Below are 20,789 nucleotides of genomic sequence, written 5' to 3' on the forward strand. Positions count from 1 at the left end.
CTAGGCTGGGCTGGGCTGTCTGCTTCAGAGAACACAGTTGGCTCTGTGCCTGTGGTCCCTAGCTGGAGCATTATCACTGCTCTGGCTGGCTGAGAAGGGGGTGTGGGTGAGAAATCTGGCTCCCAACTGTAGGCAGGTCTGCCTGCCAGGGCTAGACCAACCCCTCCAGGCTTTTCCCCCCACTTGCCTCTGGAGCAGAGGAAGGGGGGTGGTGAGATCCTGGGGCCAGGCAGGCAGGAAGAGGGGGAGAGGGCACTTTAAGCCCCCTCCCCCAGCCCAGGTCTCCAGCCAGAGTCTGTCTGATAGGGCTGCAGCAGCCCTAGTCAGGCTTTTCCCTGATTCCTGCTTGAGTGGAGGGGCAGAGATGTGGCCAGATGCCAGCCAAGCCAGCAGGCTGAGGTAGGCGGAGGGGGTTTAAACCTCCCCTTCCCCCTGCAAGGGACCCTGGCTGGGGACTGCTTGGCAGGGGCGCCACTGGGGACTGCTTGGTAGAGGTGAAGCAGCCCCTGCTTGGCTTTTCTCCTGCTCCCCACTCAAGCAGAGGTGTGGGGGTGTGGCCAGATGCCGGCCAGCCCAGCAAGCTGAGGTGGGGGAGAGAGGGGATTTAATCCCCCCTTCCAAACCACAAGAGACCCCAGCCCCCCTAACTTTCCCACCCTCTGCTCAAGCAGGGAGAAGGGGAAAAGCCAGGCAGGAGCTGCTTTGCCCCTGCCACGCAGACCCCAGCTGGGATCCTGTATGGGCTAGGGGTTTAAACTCCCTTCCCAGGTTCCAGACCCCAGCTGAGGTTTGCCCTGGAGTTGGGGGGGAACAGCCCCTGCCACACTTCTGCCCCCCACTACTCAAGGTGGGGAGAGGGCAGTCCTGGCTGGGATTTTCTCCCTCAGTTGAGCAGAGAGCAGGGGGCATGGCTGAGGCAGAGAGGCAGGGGATTTAAACCCCCCCCACCTGAGCATGTGAGCCCAGACCGGGGGTGTGGCCACACACCCCTCCACTAGAGCCAGTACAAAGGAGGGGGGGCACAAAATCCTGGCAGGGACTGACCCACCCCAGGCAAACCCCAGCTAGGGCCTGGGGCCAGGGAGGGGTTTTAAACCCCCTCCTTCCCTGCCTCAGCCTGCAAACCCCTGGCTGGCAGGGGCTGCCCTGCTCCCCACAAGGCAGACCTGGGTTGTGATCAATGCAGCCAGGAAAGGCCTCCCCACCATGGGCGACTAGTGCCGCCTTAATCGGGGGGGCACATACCCCCCCAGCAACTAGTCAGCAACTGAGGGGAGGGGTCCCCTTGTACCTAACTGCAAGATGGCCAATCACTACAGCCACTCCCCAGCCGGCGCTTGCAGGGCGGGCACAGGTGTACCCTCCTGCCCCCCCTGCCCATTGCCTAAGCAGTGAGCATGGTCAGTCAGGGGCTGCACCAGTGCTCTCAGGTCCATGCACCCCATACACATTGCCACTGTTCCCCACCTCAGGCTGCAAGCCCTTGGCTGGGGCACAGCCATGCACTCCTCCCCCACTCTTTGCTTGTGTAGGGGGCAAAACCCTGGCGGAACTGCCCCCCCTCAGGGAGAGTGAGGGACAGAATTCTGACAGGGGTTCCCCCCCTCCAGGCTTGGCCACACCCCCTCCATTCAAGCAAGGAGGTGAGGAAAGCCTTGGAGGGTTTCTCTCCTCCCTTCCCTTTAGCAGTTGCAGAGAGATGTTCTCTAGCACCCCCCCCCCCCCAGCTTCTGGCCTGAGCCATTGCAGGCATGTGTCTGCATTTCCAGGATCACAAGTGAATGTGTGGTCACTTGCTTCTCAGTTCAGTCTACACAACTTAAACTAACTAATACAGAAGTCCTTGACTTCAGAAAAGCTGACTTTGGCAAGCTAAGGAGACTTGTCAGAGAGGCTCTAAAAAGGCCACAACCCAATGGAGAGGGGAGTTCAGGACGAGTGGTTGCTCCTCAAGGGAACAATCCTGGATGCACAAGCAAAGTCCATCCTGTCTCAGAGGAAAGGCAGCAAAAGGGCACAGCAGCCCCCTTGGCTCTCCAGGAAACTGGCGGACCTCCTGTGTCTTAAAAGGAAGACCTACAAAGGATGGAGTCTGGAACCGCCACCAAGGAGGAATACTCTGCTTTAGTCCACACTTGCAGAGAGCAAATCAGGAAAGCCAAGGCTGTGATGGAACTCCAGCTAGCTACAAATATCAAGGAAAATAAAAAGTCCTTTTTTAGATATGTGGGGAGCTGGAGGAAAAGCAAGGGCAATTTTGGACCCCTGCTAAACCAGATGCGGCAACTGATGCCCAGGAAAAAGCGAACTTGCTAAATGGGTACTTTGCATCAGTTTTTCACCAGTTCCATGGGACGGCCCTGCCCACTATGGGTCAGGGAGGCCTGAGCGAGGGAGATTCCTTGCCCTCCGTCGAAGCTGGCCTTGTGAAGGAACACCTTGACAGGCTGGATACCTTCAAGTCAGCTGGCTCTGATGGGTTACACCCAAGGGTACCCAGGGAGCTGGCGAGCATCAAAGCTCAGCCCCTGGCACGGATCTTTGAGAGTTCTTGGCACTCTGGTGAAGTGCCCGATGATTGGAAGAGGACCAATATCATGCCTATCTTCAAGAAAGGGAGGAAAGTAGATACGGCAAACTACAGGCCCATCAACCTGACCTCTATCCTGGGGAAGGTCTTGGAAAAGATTATCAAGGAGGCCATCCTTAACAGACTAGCTGAAGGCAATATCCTGAGGGATAGCCAGCATGGGTTTGTTGCAGGTAGGTCTTGCTTGACCAATCTCATTTCCTTTTATGACCAGGTGACTTATCACCTGGACAAGGGGGAAGAGATCGACCTTGTATACCTCGACTTTAAAAAAGCCTTCGATCTGGTATCCCACAATCACCTCTTGGCTAAACTGGCTAACTGCAGCCTTGACGTCACTACGATCCACTGGCTGGGGAACTAGCTCCACAGTAGGACCCAGAGGGTGGTGGTTGATGGGAGCCAATCGTCTTGGTGCATTGTGACCAGTGCGGTCCCACAAAGCTCTGTCCTAGGGCCTGTACTATTTAACATCTTCATCAATGATGTGGACATTGGTGTCAGAAGCGGACTGGCGGGACTGATCCTCCAGGGTCCCTTCCAGCCCAAATATCTATGAAATCTATGAACCTGCAAGGATTGAATCAATTCAGCCTCTGGCTTGTTGACTGCCTGTGCTTAGCCTAAAGGCACAGGTACATGGCTATTGAATTTGTCCAGCACTTTCGAAGATCAGGCTGTTATTGAACAAAAAAGACAGGGACGTCATTTTCTTTTGCACATTTGCCCATCAGGGATAGTTATGCTGTCCTACTAATGATCAGTGAAGTAGATTAAACTAGGAGTTGCCTCTTTTGAAGCATATGCTTCATATTAGCTTCACATAACTTTTGTCCTAACAACAGTTGCAGTTATTAATATTAACCTATTATATGGAAGTCATACAAAACTGCTTTCATTACACCAAGCAGGTAACAGGTAACAAGCATCATTGTTCCTGTATGCTTCACATATGAAGCAAAAAGCATGTGCCCTTGGAGATGCTGCTCTTGACCACACCCTACCCAGCTGTTCCCTTTCAGCACAGGCCAAATCTGGAAATGAGGCAGTAAAACCACAATGAGGGTGCACTGTCTACACTGCTGTTCTTGAGAATGCCAGAGGCGGAAATTCCTGGAGTGGCAGCAGGAAGGTACCTCAGGATAGCTTCTCCACAGCTTTAGGTTTTCATACGTAAGAGCATTGTCTCTAGAGCTAAATACAGATAGTCAAAAAGCCAAAGGCTGAATTGATTGCAGGTTAGTCTAAATTCAGTCTTTTAATTTAGGAAATGCAGCCACATGCCTGCAGTGGCTCAAGCCAGGGGCTGGGGGTGGTAGAGCATGGCTCTGTGGCATGTAGACAGTGTGGGTTGTATGTTTGCTTCCTCTTCCTGCTGCCCCTGAGGTGTCTGGGATCCTGTAGTAGCAGGACTCTGCAGAGTTGCTCATCACTTCCTCTTCCTGCTTCAAGGTGCCTGTGGGATTTGTAGTCCAGAGTTGCAGCCAGCAGTAAGTAAGCAGAGCGGGGTAGGACAGGGGAAGGATAGCGTAACCCCCACTCCCTGGCCCCAGACCCCAGTAGGGGTTTGCGTGGGGGAGCGGGCAGTGAGCCAGCCCTCACTGCTTCAGCTAAGGAGCAGAGGAGCAAGGCCAGTCCTGCTCTCTGGAGCGCACAGCCCAGCCCAGCCCAGCCCAGAGCTGCAAAATGCTGGGATGCAGGGGGACTGATTTAACTTGAACGAAGAAGGGGTCTGGGACAGAAGTTTCATAAACTGGCTTGACCTAAATCAGTTAAGTCTGATACTCTGTTCAACCAGCTTTATTTTCAGCCATTTTGAAACTGGTTAATGTGCACTGAACTTCTATTCTGTTACAGGTTTAAACCAGTTTCTGATCACTTAAACCAGTAACTTCTGTCCCTCGCCTAGGGGAGCAGAGAAGAAATGTATCCATACTCTTATAGACCTCAATTTCCTTTTTTACCTATTAACAAAAAGGTGGTAAAGCTGGAGTTTAGCTACCTGCTAACAGATATGGTTCACATAGTTATCACTATTTTATCATCAGGTTTTGAGGGGAGGGGACCTGGGGGGCTTGTTGTTTTGTTTTGAGGTTTTTCTGCTTTATACTTAACTTTTCCAGTAAAATATCTTCAGGAAGACAGTTTCTGTTCCATTATACTAATGACTATTTACCAGAGTGAATTCCAACAACCATTATTTGTAGACAAACCTTTAATTTGGTAGGAAATCATTCTCACTGAAACAGGCATTTACATTTTTGGCTCCAGTATCTGAAGGTTTCATCAACTTTGAATGAAGAAAGAATTAGCAAATAATGTTTTCTTTGACACGTTATAAAGGTGGTAGCAGTCTGGCATCAAACTGCATGATGGAAAATTAAGCAATTCTACTAATAAGTCTTTGGTAAGAAAAATTATCATAGCCAAAAATTTACATCCCATACATAATGAAGAAAGCATTTTTCTAACAGGCTGCTTCCAGTCTTTAAAATCCAATTCTGATGCTTTCTCCAAAGAATTCCAGGCCTCATTTAATGTATCCCTCCAACTGTAAAGCTCCACGTTTGTCTTTTAAACTGTTTCTTTCGTCTCTTTCCTTTGTAGCAGTATTAACATATCACTGGGCACCAACTCTCTTTAAGAGACATATTACAATAATTTTTACCAGCCTTTATAATGAAACTTACATTGTAAGAGCTATGGTCATACACACTAAGCCTTATTTTAGCAACATACATTTCCTGCTACAGTTATCTCATCTCCCTTGGAAATATGGCTTTCTATAGTTTATGTAATTCCATTTGGCAGAATAGTAGTTTGGAACTCAGACCAGAAGCTCTCGGTGTTGATACTGGTTGATACTGATCTCGCTTATCCCAGTACCACACAGACATAACTACACTGGTTCAGTTTACACTTGGAGTGAGACTGGAATCAGGCTCCGTATTATGCATGACACCAACTCAGAACTCACATTACCACAAGAACTTGCTAAGAGGTACTTAACCCACCCGTAAGTAACTTTTATTTAGGAGTTATAAATCAATTTTAATAATCACTGTCAAGAAATAAGAGTAATTAAAAATACAATAAAAATGAATTTAAAAACAAGACATTTATCTTTCCATTTTATTGCTGACACTGGGTTAACAATATTTAGAAACAATCGTGCTTAGCCGTAATTTTTAAACTGGATTTTCTTCTCTGAGCGTGTATTTATACCAAGTAATGTATAGAAGAACACTTTAATGATGATAATTAACCTTGAGAATGTATACATTCCTATACCAAGTTTGTATGAGGAAACGCAGAACAGATCCCTAGAGCTAAAAGAGAGCAGAGATCCATTTGGTTCAACATAAAAGATTAAATGCCTAGTGCTTGCTTAGGCAGTGCTCTCTAATGACAATTGTGCTTTGGACCAGCTATTATTTACTGAGGGGATGAGCCACTGTGATGTGTAGAAAGAAAATAATAAAAAAAAGCAGTTAAAGCTCAGTAAAATTTCCTGTGGCTCCAGAGATTCTATACAGTGTAGTAGAAATCCTGTCAAGTGAATTTACAATATAAAGAGAACCTAGAAGCAAAAAGAATGTCTGCATTTGCTGTATGGGAAAATAGATTTGCTTTTTCATTTTCTCTTTGGTGGCAGTTATTCTTTGTGCCATAGTTCATCTACAGTTTTTTCTCCTAAAATACTGTTTTATTGCATTGGCTCTGGTGCCATTCCTTGAGTTATTTTCAGAAACAAAAGGGAGAGCCTTGCAAGTATTGAAAATCATTTTTGTTAGATAATACATTCACTTCTAGTATGGAAGGGGCACTATGATCTGGGTACAAAAAGGCAGCCCCTGCTATAATCAGGTCACAATATTAGTGAGCTGGGCCCATGATTTAAGGCAGGTCCTACACAAAATTTATGAGAAGAGGCTGAGGGAACTGGGCTTATTTAGTCTGAAGATAGGGGATGTAATAGCAGCTTTCAACTACCTGAAGCGGGATTACAAAGAGGATGGAGCTAAGTTCTTCTCAGTGGTGGCAGATGACAGACCAAGTTACAGTAGGGGAAGTTTAGGTTAGATGTTAAGAAAAACTTTCTCACTAGCAGGGTAGCAATGCACTGCAACCAATTACTCACAGAGGTGGTAGAATCTTCATCCTTGGAGTTTTTTAAGACCTGGCTAGACGAAGCCTTGGCAGGGATGATCTAGTTGTGGACAGTCCTGCTTTGAGCAGGGAGCTGGATTAGATGATCTCCTGAGGCCCCTTCCAAACCTAATTTTCTATGATTCTATCTTGGGGTGGGCAAAATACAGCCCATGGGCCAGATCTAGCCCACGAAGGAATTTAGTCCAGCTCACAGCGTGTCTCTGTCTCAGGCATGCAGCAGGGTTGGGGCAGTGTGGCATCCAGACTCACTTTCCAGCAGCTCCAGCAGCAGCAGCTCCTTCTAGCTACCACTGCCACCACCAGACTGGGCCCTGCTGCACAGGCACTCCAGCCCATCTGCCCTGCACCCACCGCTGGGGGTGAGACCCATGCCATATGGGATGGGGGCACTGGTGGGCAGAGGGTGGTACCTGGGATGGGTTGGGGGTGCCAGGATCACATGGCAGAATCATGAGACGGTGACAGCACAAGGCCAGGGCCCAAGGCAGAGCTGTGATCCACTGTCCACATGTCCCTGCGACAGGTGCTGGTTCTGCAGGCAGGGGCATGCTGGGAGTGGATTGCAGCTCTGCCCCAAGTCCCAGCCTTGTGCTGTTACTGCTCCAAGATCCCAGCCCTGACCTCTGCCTGCTTGTCCTGCTCCCAGATGCAGCTCCCCACCCTCTCGCAGTCCCATCCCATCTGCCCAGCTGCAGACCCAGTCTGCACAGGTCCTGGCTTGCCTTCATGGAGACTCCAGAGTTGCAAGGCTGTGACAGCAAGGAGCCAGGGTCCAGAGCACAGCCGCAATCCCATATGCCACTGCCTGTGGAACCAGTGCCCATCACAGGGCCATGTAGGGAGCAGATCACGGCTCTGCCCTGAGCTCCAGCCCTGGCCCTTTTATCCTAACCCTGGCCCCACCTGCCCACCCCATTCCCAGATGCCGCTCCCCACCCACCTGTAGCCCCATCCCAGCTGACTGTGGAGTCCAGCATGGAGCAGAATCACTTAGGCTCTTCCAGCAAGGGCCCCCAAAGTGAGCTGTTGTGGGGAGGTGATGACCCAGCCTGCAACAGCTTATCAAAACTCCCTGAGTGGCCCTCCGCCCCAAATAACTGCCAGTTATCTGTTGGTCTGGAGAAGTCCATGAGGAAAGTGAGGGATTAAACATCAAATGGAGTTAGGAAAGTGCCACCCTGCTTCCAGGTAGAAGAGAGTGTAGGTGGTGTGCAGAAAGGGTAGAAAACACCCTTTCTAAAGGGCTTAGTTTATGGCTACACTGCAGATTGGTTAACACCTGAACCCTAAGTAAAACTTTCAGGCTTGGGCTTTATTGTCCCCAGGATATGAGGACAGGGGCTTTCAAAGTGCATGTTGGATGGTATGAGCATGAGCCTGAACTCCTGCCTATCAAAGAAGGATCTAAGATAAAACAACGCAAAGCTTAATTTTCCTGAGATGTTTTATAGTCACTACAGACCTCTTCTCATTTTTTTTCCTTTCTTCCCCTAAGTATGATCCCCTTGGATTATCTATATCCAATGTTAATAGGATATTTAATGAGTTTGATTATTTTTATCATAATACTGCATTTAGTATATATTGTTCAATGGCTGTGAGCAGTCTAGAAGGCAGGGAGAGAGCAGAGGAAGAGATACTTTGAAAATAAAATAATATAAGGTGATATGATTATATTCCTGTCAAAGCTACTCCTGCTCTCTCCTCCTGACCTTCTACAAGCTGGGGAAAGATAATTACTGCCACCTGGTTACAGTCACTGACCCAGTCATTCTGGGAGACACAACTTGTCCCCAGTGGAATAGTTTCTTAAGCACTATTTGTTTGCCCTGCAGGTTACATGCTGCTTATAATAAAACAAACAGTCATGCAGAGGCCAAATCACCTTCACATGGTGCACTCATTCATACCCACTGTTTAAAAATGCATTCAGAAGAAGTAAAATTAAGATTTTTTTTTCCTTGCTTTGTGTCCAATGCCATGATTTTATTACTTTCTGTTTTTATTTTTAAATTGTTTTATAGTCTTGGATAAGTGTCAGTCATACTGTGATCAGGGATTTTATATAAGATTATCATGTTTTATTAGTCTATATTTTTCCATAGATGGCAAATAAAATACCTGGATTTCATTTGGGGGGGTGAGGGGGAGAGTGGAGAATTAAAGACCAGCTATGATTTTTTATTAAAGCAAATTCTAATTCACTTGAAAAATGTTATTATAAAATATACTGTACAATTTCCCTATTACAAAAAGCTTGTAATACAGTCAAATTAGGTTTTTTGTGTACACTGATCCTACCCCCTGATTACTGTAAGAAAGAATATAGAAGCAGCTAACACTGGCCTTTCTTTGAATTTCAGGAATTGTTGCAGTCCTTTTTTGTGGAGTCACGCAGGCTCATTATACTTACAACAATTTGTCACCAGATTCCAAAATGAGAACTAAACAGGTAGAGTAAAAAAATAACTGACTTTATCTGTTCTGCTGGAATAATGAATACACAGTCACGCACGCATACACACATGCACGTGTACACATTCATGCATATGTTCACACATGCACACACACACACACACACACACACACACACACGTGCACACACACATACTGCCAATATAGCTTAAAGGGCTTTCATTAATGCAAGGGAAATAACTTATACCTTCATTAAGAAGAAGAGTACAGATTGTGCCAGGAAACACATTAACAAATCTTTTGCTAAGCAGAAAATAATAATAAAAATAATCTATTATTACTAAGAAAACAAAAAAAACTAAATGTCAATCTATGTCAAGTGCAGAACAGATAATGAGTTATGCTGTCTTCCATTGGAAAATGCTGCAAGCCTTAGGAAATCTAAAAGCTATGGTAAGTAAGGAGAGAGCTGTTCAAGATCCATCTGAATCTTTTTGCAAATGTGATCTGGGAACTATGTGGTCCAGCCTATAGTTTTCAGAGTTGACAGATGTTTCTTTCCTTGATACATCTGCAGCATAACGGAAAACATGGTGGGTTTTTTTTCTCAGCATTTAAAATGGTTACCCTCCATAATAAAATATTTGAGTCCTTCCAAATATAAGTAGTTTGGATAATCTGGAGCCATTTTCAGGATTGAACTTTTGTGCCAATAACGCCAAGAATGCTCTAGAGCACATCAAAAAACTCATGTTAAACTGCCTTGTGGCAGCATATACTAGTGCCCTTCAACCTAGAGTTTCCTCGCCCTGACAATTTGACTGTGAAGACCTTGCACATCTGCTAGTTTTAATTTTGTGGCATTTTCTTTCAGAGTAGGGATATTATTTATAATTTGGTTCTTCTGTATATATTTATACCTACAAAAACATTGTTTAAAAAAAGAGAAATGTCTTTGTCATAAGCTCATTTCCCCCTTGCTGCATTTTTTCCTGTTTCTTGACATCTAGAATGGTCTCCCTCATACCAGTTTTCAGAGAACTTGCCAGACAGCTTCCCTCTTCTTTCAAAACCCTTCTCAAAGTGACTTCCTCCTCTAAAGACTTCAAAAGATTAAAAGTTCTAGATTCTTCCACTATCTTCAATGCAGAGTGGCAGACTAGTTTTCTAAATTTCTATTTTTGTGTATATTCTGTTTTAGTTGTGTCTGAAGTAGTTTGTTAATTAATTGGGGCAAGGCAGGTTCTTTTTTTTTTTTTAACTTGTAAGGCATTTTAACTTGAAATCATGTCTGTTCCCATTTACTTCCAAGTACTGTACTGGGTATGATTAGAAGATGATTATGAATAACTGCAAACTTTATTGGGTTTAACTTGGTTTAACACTTAAGATGCAAGAGCTCCAATGGTAAATTCCAACCAAAAGTCTTACCTTAACTTGTCAGCTCACATGTATAAACTTAGCTGCTTCCTAACCATCTCTGAAACTACTTCTAAATGCAATTTACATCCATAGAAAAGACATTTTTTTTTTAAAGCTTCAGAGGAAAATGAAGTAATTGGCGGCCTGGGAGTCAGGATCACTCTTCAAAATCCTTTGCCTTTGAAGGGAATCTTTCCCAAAGACAATGTGAATTGTTGCATCGATTAATTAAAGCCAAAGGGACACATCAAGGCCCTCAAGAATTCTTCAAAGTGGCAGTGGTATTCAGCCTATGCAGCTGGATAGGGCTCACAAACCCAACCTGCCCAGAAGTTCACAGTTCTAAGAATAGATGTATAAAAAATTACTCATTCTGTCAGCACACTGACAGCACACTTCCTCCATGCTGCTTTTCTATCTTCCTATCTCTCTCTGGGTTAGCATCTGCATTACAGACTACTGGAGGCAGTGCCCTGGCTGCTGGGCCTGCTCTGCTGGGCAATATTACATCCCCAACATCTTTCCTTGGCAGCTGGGTGTTTTCAGGGGTATATCTAAGTTTGGAAACTATAGGAGTGAAGCTGAATATTGACTTAGACCATATTAATTGTGAAATGTTAAACGGTGTCGAAGTTAGAATGTGCTGTGAGCAGCCATGCTTTAAGAGTTCATATCATTCCTTGCCTTTACAGCTTTGACTTGCCATTAAAGAGCTGGTGAGTAAGGGTGTGGCTAGAAGTGAGGAAACATGGGGGGACGGCTGGGAGTTGTGTTTCCTGGGATGCTGGAGGACTTCAGATTGCTTGTTTTATCTTCGTGGAGCAGACTGAAGTTACCCTAACACAAGCTAGATAACATTACCAAGTGTTAACCCTTGCCTGAAGTGGCACTTCGAGACACTCAGGATACATCCAGACAGGCATGGACCTTTTGGTTCTCCAGGGACAAGTATCAGCAGTTCATCTTGTGCCGCCTCTTCTTGTCCCCAGGGAACGCCCCAGGTGGCATAGGGGAGACTGGGGCCAGCACAGTTCTGGCTCCAGCAGCCTTACCTGGGGTCCTGGGGGCCTCCCAGAGCTGCAGCCATGGCAATCCTGGCAGGCGGAGCCTGGCCAGCAGCTGCAACACAGCTCCAAGTGGTCCGCTCCTCTTTTTGGCTGCGCCGCTTTGTGGGGGGAGGGGGTTGCTTTTTTTTTGTTTTTGACCCCTGGATATCCAGCAGTCAAACCAAAAGCATGGGGGGGAAACGGAGCAGTGCACACTGAGGCAGCATGCGTGCCCTTGCAGTGTGGAGAGCTCCAGACTGTGTGGTATGTCATGCTACAAATGTGTTTGCAGTGCCACATAACGCATGACTGCACTCATCTGGATGCACCTTCAGATGGTACTTAGCATTAGTTTAATGAGCTTGAATATGCAGATGTACCCTTAGTATGGTCTAAGTGAAACAGGCAACTTCACCCTTGATACAAGTGTCGGGGAAGTGATAAAGTTCTGCTCATCTCATCTCACATAAGGTACTGCAGAACCTAGGGCTGACTCAGCTAGAAAGCTTTGGTACTGTTCTATTCTGACGAGAGATTTGTTTGAAACAATGACAGGAAGTTGTACTGCCTTTCATAATAAAGGCATTATACCCAGTTTCCACAGACTCCATTTCAAATTTCTCAAGACTGCCTGCTACTCAGCATTTACAGTTGGGTGAATATTCAGGTCAATGAAACTGGGTGATATGATAAGAAGCCCATAATATTCTATAGCAAACTGTCTTAATAATTTTGGTAATCCTTATACAAATTGAATTTAAAAAAGGAAGCTTTTCTCAGTGTGGAGTCTTATGAACCACAGCTACAATTCTGAGTGTATTGGACAACATTTCCTGCATCCTAGGTTTCTTTCTCTTTCCTCTTCATACTGTACCTTCAGTGTCTGTACTGGGAGTGGGCAACGTCCTGCCTGCAGGGATCAGGCCCCCTGCAGGCTCCATTTCCCAGCAGCCCTGGCTCCCAGCTGGTCTCCATGAAGACCTCAAGACTGCATGGGCATGACAACATAGGGCTACAGAGCTGGGGCTCTGCTGTCGCAGCCCTGCACTCCCAAGGTCTCCATGGACAACATCCAGGGGCCATGTGTGGCTAAGTAGGGCAGCTGCAGTAGGGCCAGGGTCATGGCTGGGGCCAGGATCTTGCAGCAGTAACAGCATAAGGCAGGGCTAGGGCAAAGCCATGATTCTGTCCCTGAATGTCCCTGCCTGTGGAAGCCACACTCGTTGCAGGGGCATACAGGCAGCAAAAGGAGCATGGGTTTCACAGTAGGCACATGCAGATGGGATTGTGGCTATGCCCTGGCCCTACCCTGTGCTGTCACCACTGGAAGATCCTGGCCCCAGCCCTAGAGCAGCTATCTGCCCAGCTGCATACCCTACCTGTGTGGCTCCTGGCTGGTCTCATGGAGACTCCAGGGGAATGGGACCGTGACAGCATGGGGCTGTGCCAGTCCAGTCCACGCTGCAGAGCCTTGGTCCTGTGACCCCTCACTGTCTTTGCCCCATGCTGTCATGCCTGTGTGCTCTCAGAGTCTCCATGGAGCCGGGACTGCTAGGAAATAGAACATCTGCCGTTTTGTCCAACTCTAGTCTATACCAATGCCTTCACTGCTAAGAGAATAAACTCAGGAAACACTTTTCTAAGCACTTTCCAGTTTGATACATTAAGTCAAGCAGGGAAGGGAAGGACCCATGCCATATCACTTTTACCTGCAGAAACTCAAGGACTCTTCACAGACTCTGCATATCTCTGAAAAGGATCAGGAAGAGCTAAGAAGCTTTTCTCCAATAGGTCTAAGATTTTTTAGACTTGGACAGATATTTCAGATCCCGTTTCCATTTAAGTGTTTCAAAGAAAATACATTACAGTGATGTCAAAAATCCGTATATCACTATTAATCAGGCACGTAAGTAAATATCAATTTTACCACTGGAAATCCCTGCCATTTTTCTGCCTTTTCCTCTAGGAAAAAATAGCGAATATAGGTATCTAGAATGTTCATCCTGTCTGCAACAACTGCCCTTGGAGAGGAAAGGGAAGAATAGTCTTTTCTTCCTCTGCTCCCACTGGCATTTGCTTTTCTCTACCCCAGCAATAAGATCAAATGCAATTTCAAAAGTATCTTGTGTACTCATATTCCTGCAGGTACCATTTGCATTTCCATTAACCCTTAATGTTTCAGAATTACAATGCATCATCCAATTCTTAAATTCTTCTCCTGGTCAAATGCTACAGAGCTTTTGGGTAGCCATTGTGGATTGTTGTTCTACCAACATCATCAACTGTAACCCAATGGTGCAGGATGATTTTAAAGAGGTTAAAATATGCTACAGTTAAGCTTAGCTTGGATGGTTTTTGTCCTTTGCTTTCCACTTACATCCAGTTCAAAGAGTAATATTTTGAGCTTTTATCAATTGGTTTCTGCTTCTAGAGCGTGGGTTATGGCTCATTTAATCATGGTGTAGCAGTCATTGCAGCTAGCTTTGGATTTTTTCTGCTTCAGTGTAGTGTAACTAAAATAAATTATTTTTCTACTGCTACTAAATATCATTGTCTGCATGCTACATTGTATAAAGAATAACAGATTTTTATTTTGTGCTCACTACTAGCTACATATAGGTCATCCCTAAATAGCTCTGCCTGCACAAAGTATCTCTGGTTGGGAAGAAGGAGAAGAGAAGGAGATTCAGTTGTGGTTTAGTGTGTAGTTAATTGATTTTGGTGGAGTTAATCTTTACACTTATGTTTTAAATTGTAAAGTTATTACTCTATTTTTACCCAGTCCCATTTGCCTTAATTGAAGCCAAATGGAGATTTGTCAGAAAAAAGAAAATAGAAATAAAATTAGGGCCCCTCTACACATGCAGGTAAATGCACGGTGGGATCTAACACACGATCTACACAATTGTACCTCCTGCCATGCCATACACATGTGTCAGGAGGCATGATTGTGGGATCCACCATCAGATCCTATTACAGCTTATTGCTGATACAAGGGAAACCCAGGATTGCCATCCCAGACTCTCCCTGCGCCAGCAAATAGCAAGCTGCTGAGGCTGAGTCCTGCAGCTGATGGGACTCTCGGCCCCAGCAGACATGGGGCACCCCCACAACTGAGAGATAGCAGCAGCTGTGGTCTCCCAGCTGTGGGGACATAGGCTACATGTGCAACTTAAAGCCGAATAGAAACCAGCAATAAAGATATTACACATTTTCAAGCAATAACATTATAGCTGGTTGGACCTTTTTAAGGTGCCATAGTGAATTTGAACATGTAGCTATTTTAAATTAATTGTGTAATTAATCAGGGAATTGTGTAGTAGATGTACCATAGTAAGAGAGGGACATAGTAAAAACAGAAAAAGAACTGACTTTGTTCTAAATTGGTTATAGTTTATTAGAAAATCTCCTCAGTGCTTATTTAGTCTAGGGACAGACATTACACATAAATGGTTTAAGTGATCAGCAATTGGTTTAAACCTGTAACAAAACAGACATTCGGTACACCTAAACCAGTCTGAAAACGGCCAAAACCGGTTTGAGTTAAACCTGGTTGAATGTAGTATCAGACTTAACTGATTTGGCTCAAACCAGTTTATGCAATGTCTGTTCCAGACTCCTTGCTGGTTTAAGTTAAACCATACTCCCCCTGCATCCCAGCATGCTCTCTGGGCTGGGTGGACCTCTGCTCTTCTGCTCTCTCTAGCTGGAGCAGGGGCAGGGTGTAGCCAGATGCTGGCCTGCCATGGCCCTTGAGGCAAATTCCTCCCTCTCCCTTCCCACTCTGCTGTCAAGCCCTGCAGCTGGGGTTTGCCAGTCCCAGCCACACCTCCACAGCTTGCCTGCAACCAGGCAGTGATGGAGTTAATTCCTTCTTCTGTCCCCTCTCTCCCCCTGGAAGCCCTGGGGGTTTGGCGGCAGTCTATGCAGCTTGCCTGCAGCCAGGCAGGGAGGGAATTAAATCCACAGCATGTCCCAGAGCAAGGGGTAGAGGGGGGGAGACAGGGAGGCAAGCTAGTCCCCAGTGTGCAGATCCAAGCCCTGCATCGGTGAGCCCAGAGCTAAGACCTGCAGAACCAAACTGAGAGGTGGGAAGTGTTGGTAGAGACCTGACAATCATTGTGCATGCTGGAGATGTAATTAAGGGAAGTTGCAGACAGTTTCACCAAAGAATACATTTACATTATAAAGCAGAACATGTAAAAGGTGGGAATACCTAAACAAAGCCTTTCTGAATGCCTGGCTATAAGGAGACACTCTGCCCTCAGGATTAGTACAATTAATTCCTGTCTTCCTGGTTTACATTTTAAATGAGATTGAGTTGTGTATGCTGTGTTTTACTGAGCTGTATCTTAGTGTAGGCAAAGATTTTTGGTAGTTCCCTGTTGTATGTTTTGCAAACTGCTGTTTTCAGTACATGCTTGCTTCAGAGAAAGGACTGTTTCTCCATCCTCACTCCTCACTCTGGCAGCAGCTGCCTCCTGCCCCTCCAGGCTGGTGACTGGCATCCCATGTGTTGTGCTAGCCTTGGCTGGCACCTAGCCATGTCCCCTCCCTTCCAGCAGGGAGGGATGAAAGCCTTGGAGGGAGTCTCTCTTCCCTCCCCTTTGGCAGTGGATGGCAGGTATGCTTTAGCGCCCCCAGCTTCTGGATTGAGCCACTGCAGGCATGTGGCTGCATTACCTGGTTTAACAAAGAATGTCTGTCCGCTTATTAATCAGTTTAAGCCCTGCAGCTTAGACTAACCTGCAAACGGTGAATCAATTCAGGCTCAGGCTTTTTGAATGTCTGTCCCTAGCCCAGGAGTTCAGTGCACATAAACTGCTTTCAAAATGGCTGAACCCAGTTTAAGATATAGTATCAGACTTCACTGATTTAAGTTAAATCAGTTTATTAAACTTCTGTCCCAGATACCCTCCAGATTCAAGTAGGAAAATCCAGTGAACATGATGCAAGTTCCATCTCTGATTTTTATCCTTTTGTGAGAAGCTGTTTTGTGAAAGTTTTTATGTTGTAGCTACAATTCAATAGAAAATAGGATTATTGTGGAAAATATATTATGTAAATTAAATTGCAAAAATAAAACATGAAAGTCAAATGGGCCAGAAAGGAGTATGGGAACCTCATGGGATACAGATCCTATGAGGCTCTATTTGAAGAGATGCCAGGATTTATATTTGAAAGCATTTTGAAAGCATTACTGCTTACTCAGTGAAGAGGGTAGTATTTACCATAGAAGTCTGCAGAAAGTAACCTTTTCATGAAAATATTAATTTAGTCAAAAACCCAATTCTGCATTGAAAAATATTTTTGATCAAATATCATAGACTACACTGAGGATTAGCTTTATATTTCTCATTCTCAGACTTTCAGGGACATTAAACTCCAATATGTTTTTGTAACTCAACTAAAACTTTAGTCACTGGATAGCATGATTCTTTTCTCAAGCCACACTTCCTCAAATCAGCAAAGGCTTCTGTACCAAGGTATTCACACAGGAGAGGTCAGGCAGATTTTCCATCCTTGTCCTTCCCTTCCATTCGTCAAAAGAGAATGTCACTCTCCAGCAGAGAGACATTATTTGTTTTGCAAAAACACAGAATTACATGTGCAATACAATCAACACAATCGCTTAGACAAATTATGCAACAAAAATACAGGTGCATCTCACTAATTTTTATGTGCATAATCCACTAACTAGCAGTCCTGATAACTGCCCCTATAAATGTGCCATAGACAGTTTGTTCATATCCCATCAAAAATGCATGGTTGTATTTGTTTTTAACTAACTCAGTTGGGGCATTTTATTATAAATGTTTTACTCTTTTTTTACTCGGTAAATAAACCTTGCTTAGCCCTGAACACACTCACAAAAAAGCTTTCCTTAGTTACTTTCCAGAACTAAGACTTTCATGCACCTTTTTTCTTCTGTTATTCCCTTCCACTTAAAGCTCTTAATTCTTGGTTTCTCTTATGATACTGTTCAAAAATGGTTACCAGATTCCTTCAAGTTCTTCTCATTTATTTTCTAATCCACAGATTACCCTTTTCTATGCAGCTATTTCTATAGGAAGTGCAGACCTTTTTTTCCTCTCACACGGAGCTTATTCTTTCAGTAAAGTTAACTAAGCTATATATTTGACACAGTCCTAATTATCTATGATTTTAGTTCATTTTCAGTAAATATTGTCTGAGTTTGTTTCCAAAAAAGCTGCTTTTTCACTTCACACTACTCTTAATTCTCATTTTTGACCAAGGTCAAGAGTTTTATTCAGTTCACTTAGTTCTTGCAGTTATTCTGAAACACTTATGCTTATTACAATATCAGATCAATCACTGATCTTTTCCACCTCTAGTAAGGGTCTGGTGAGCTGTGATGCCACTGACAAAGCAGTGAATTAAGGATGGAGTGGCAGCCTTAAATTTAATTTTCTTTGTTTCTGTTAGTTTTAAGTCAAACTGCTAAAATGATGCTAGCAGCAGGGAGGGTTTGGTTGCTTTTTTTTAAGGTCTGGTCTCTACTATACTACTTAGTGGGCATGTCTACATGAGACATTTACTAATTTACTCTGCAGCAGGATAGTACTTGAATATATAAGTAATAGCCTCCTGTAAAATAAAAGACTCCACAGCAGTGCACAAGTAGACACTGGAGGGGCTGGCTGGGGCACAAGTGTGTTTCAGTGTGGGGGCTGCTGGCTGAAGCAGCTTCATGCCCCAGCCAGCCCCACCCATAGCATGTTGAGTCAGGAGGAGCAGTCCTGGGCTGGCAGGCTCAATGTGCACAGGCAGATGCACACCCTGCAGTGATAAGTTCTGGAATTTATTGCTGGGCATTAATACGCAGGTGTAGATGTGCCCTCTGGGTGTTAAAATTCTCATGGCTTTATAGTAAAATGTAGCACATAACATGATAACAGTGAGCTTATTTCTACCCATTGTGTTGTGTTTTATCTTTTTGCACAACATACAATCACTTCCTCCAACAAACAGGGGGTGCATCTACACATGCAATTAATGCACTGAAATAAACTCCAACACAGTTTGCGCCAGCATCAGCTGCTCCTAGGCATAGCATTTAAACATGTGCCCAAGACCACAGCAGTCTGGGCTGGGGCAGAGCAGCCTCGAGCTGGCAGGAGGTCCAGGGGGTCAGCCTCAGACTGGCAGAGGGCCTGGGGGGAGTCAGTCCCAGGCTTCAGGTTCTAGCATTGGGTAGCAGAGCGGCTGGCTGGAGTATGAGGGTGCTGCAGTGTGGGTCTAACTGGCAAGCAGCCCCTGAGCTTTAGCACCCTCATGCCCCAGCCAGCCCGTCACAATCTTCATGTGCATTCGATAGCACATAAGTACTCTGCCATAAAATTGTACTGTCCCTGAATCTATTAGTCTACTTGCACATGTAGATGTACCCAGGACGTATAAGACAAGTGACCAGTGTAATTTGCCTTATACAGATATATAAGCAAAAACTCTTCTCTGTTTTTTCAGTGAGACTTTCCCTATTAAAAGATGACTTGTAGATATGAGTTACAAGGTAGCCTTTGTTCTCAACTTTCTGGATCTATTCTCCATTTAGCTTTTACTATAGGAAGCATCTTAGGCTTCAAGAATCAACTGAAAAATACACTAACATAGGTTCTCCTTCACAAACAATGGTTTATTTTAACACAGTCTTAAAAACAGGATTACAAAAAGCAGTTTAAAATGCATTAGGAGTTTTTTTTATTTAATCTTTTAGAATTTGTGTAAAAAGTGCATAAACCTTTTGGCTTTTTAAAAATACTTCTTTTTTAATATGAAGAATGTTTTAGCCTGGAGTTTTCAAAAGTGTATATAATAGGGCTGTCTCTGGCTATGTTCAGTGGTGGAGCAGTCAGAGGAAACACTCAAAACTTTAAAATCCCACATATGGGGTCTAATTTCTCCTGTGAACCCGCAGTGGAGATAGTGATACAGTGTCTGATAGGGCTCATCAACTACCCTGCTTGGCCTTGGGATAATTTGCTATGGCAGAAAGCAACTTGAACATATACTGCGGGCAGAAGACATTCTGTCACTAGAAATAAAAAATAATCCACTCCTCTCATCTCCACTCCTCATGATAGTCTGGAGTACAGGTTTCAGGCACAGTTTATTGAGGCGTAGCGATAGCAGTCAAAGAGCCAATACCCTCTTGCATAGACGGACCCAGGATTTTAAAATGGTGGGTGTGAGAACACTGGCTGGTGCTATAGGGTGGCTGCACTCCCTCAATCACAACTCCCCCCATCCACTGCAACCAGGGTAGGCAGGTGCAGCAGCCAGGGACTTCTTTTAAGTCCCCAAATCAGGTGATAATTCCTCCCTACTGCACCTGCTCTTGGCACCTCCTCCCTTCCCCTCACCAGTACCTCTCCTCCCCTCACATTCCCCCAACCCCCTTGCCTGCTCTCACTGCTGTCCTGGTCACTCTTTCCTCCACTCCGAGCAGGGCTGCAGGGAGCCAGACTGAGCCAGGAACCATGGTGGTAACAAGCAGGTTCCCCATCACTGCTGCCCCCAGGCTGGCTGGGAACACTGGGAGTGAGACCAGCCAGGGAGAGGGAACCAGCCTGCTGCCACTGCTGCTGTCTCAGCTGAGGCCAGTTCCACATGCACTCTGGCTGGGATGAGGCAGAAGAGGCTCTGGAGCTCCCCCTCTGCTGCTCACCTTCAGGGCAAGTGACAGCAGTGTGCATGGGAGGAGACAGGATGGGAAATGCTGCTGAGCTTGGAGGGGAAGGAGCGGGTGCCAAGAGTGGGGGAATCATTCTTGCTTGCTTCAGGAACTTAAAAAATTATCCCAGATGCTGCTCCAGCAATGTGGTCTGAAAGAGGGGTAAGCATCCCTTCTGGATCTACCCTAGTCCTTCTATAACTACTCTACATACATCAGTTTTACCATGGCCCAGTATTAACCTTATCTCACTTCCAATCACAGGTTTACAGGAAAACTTAAGGCAATTGGGGTTTCTGCATTCAATTCATATTAGCAAGTGGATGCCAAAAGAGCAAGGAACTTTGGTTACTGATAGGATAAGGCACCACAAGACCTAAAAGCTGGTAGGTAGGAAACCCTGAAATTCATCTAACATGTAGTTAAGTATGAAAAGGTTTCTGGAGGA

At 45.2% G+C, this 20,789-nt stretch overlaps 1 protein-coding gene across 1 annotated transcript in view; it reads left to right on the forward strand.

Moving 5' to 3' along the window:
• Nucleotides 1-20,789, forward strand: part of SLC9A9 (solute carrier family 9 member A9) — a 416,256-nt gene that overhangs the window by 176,676 nt on the left and 218,791 nt on the right. The window contains exon 9 of the mRNA XM_019532963.1: nt 9,127-9,215. Coding sequence (XP_019388508.1) covers nt 9,127-9,215 — 89 coding nt within the window. The remainder of the gene's footprint in view (nt 1-9,126; nt 9,216-20,789) is intronic.

Source organism: Crocodylus porosus, unplaced genomic scaffold (assembly GCF_001723895.1).
Source record: "Crocodylus porosus isolate Cpor-Errol unplaced genomic scaffold, CroPor_comp1, whole genome shotgun sequence".
Taxonomy (NCBI): Eukaryota; Metazoa; Chordata; order Crocodylia; family Crocodylidae; genus Crocodylus; species Crocodylus porosus.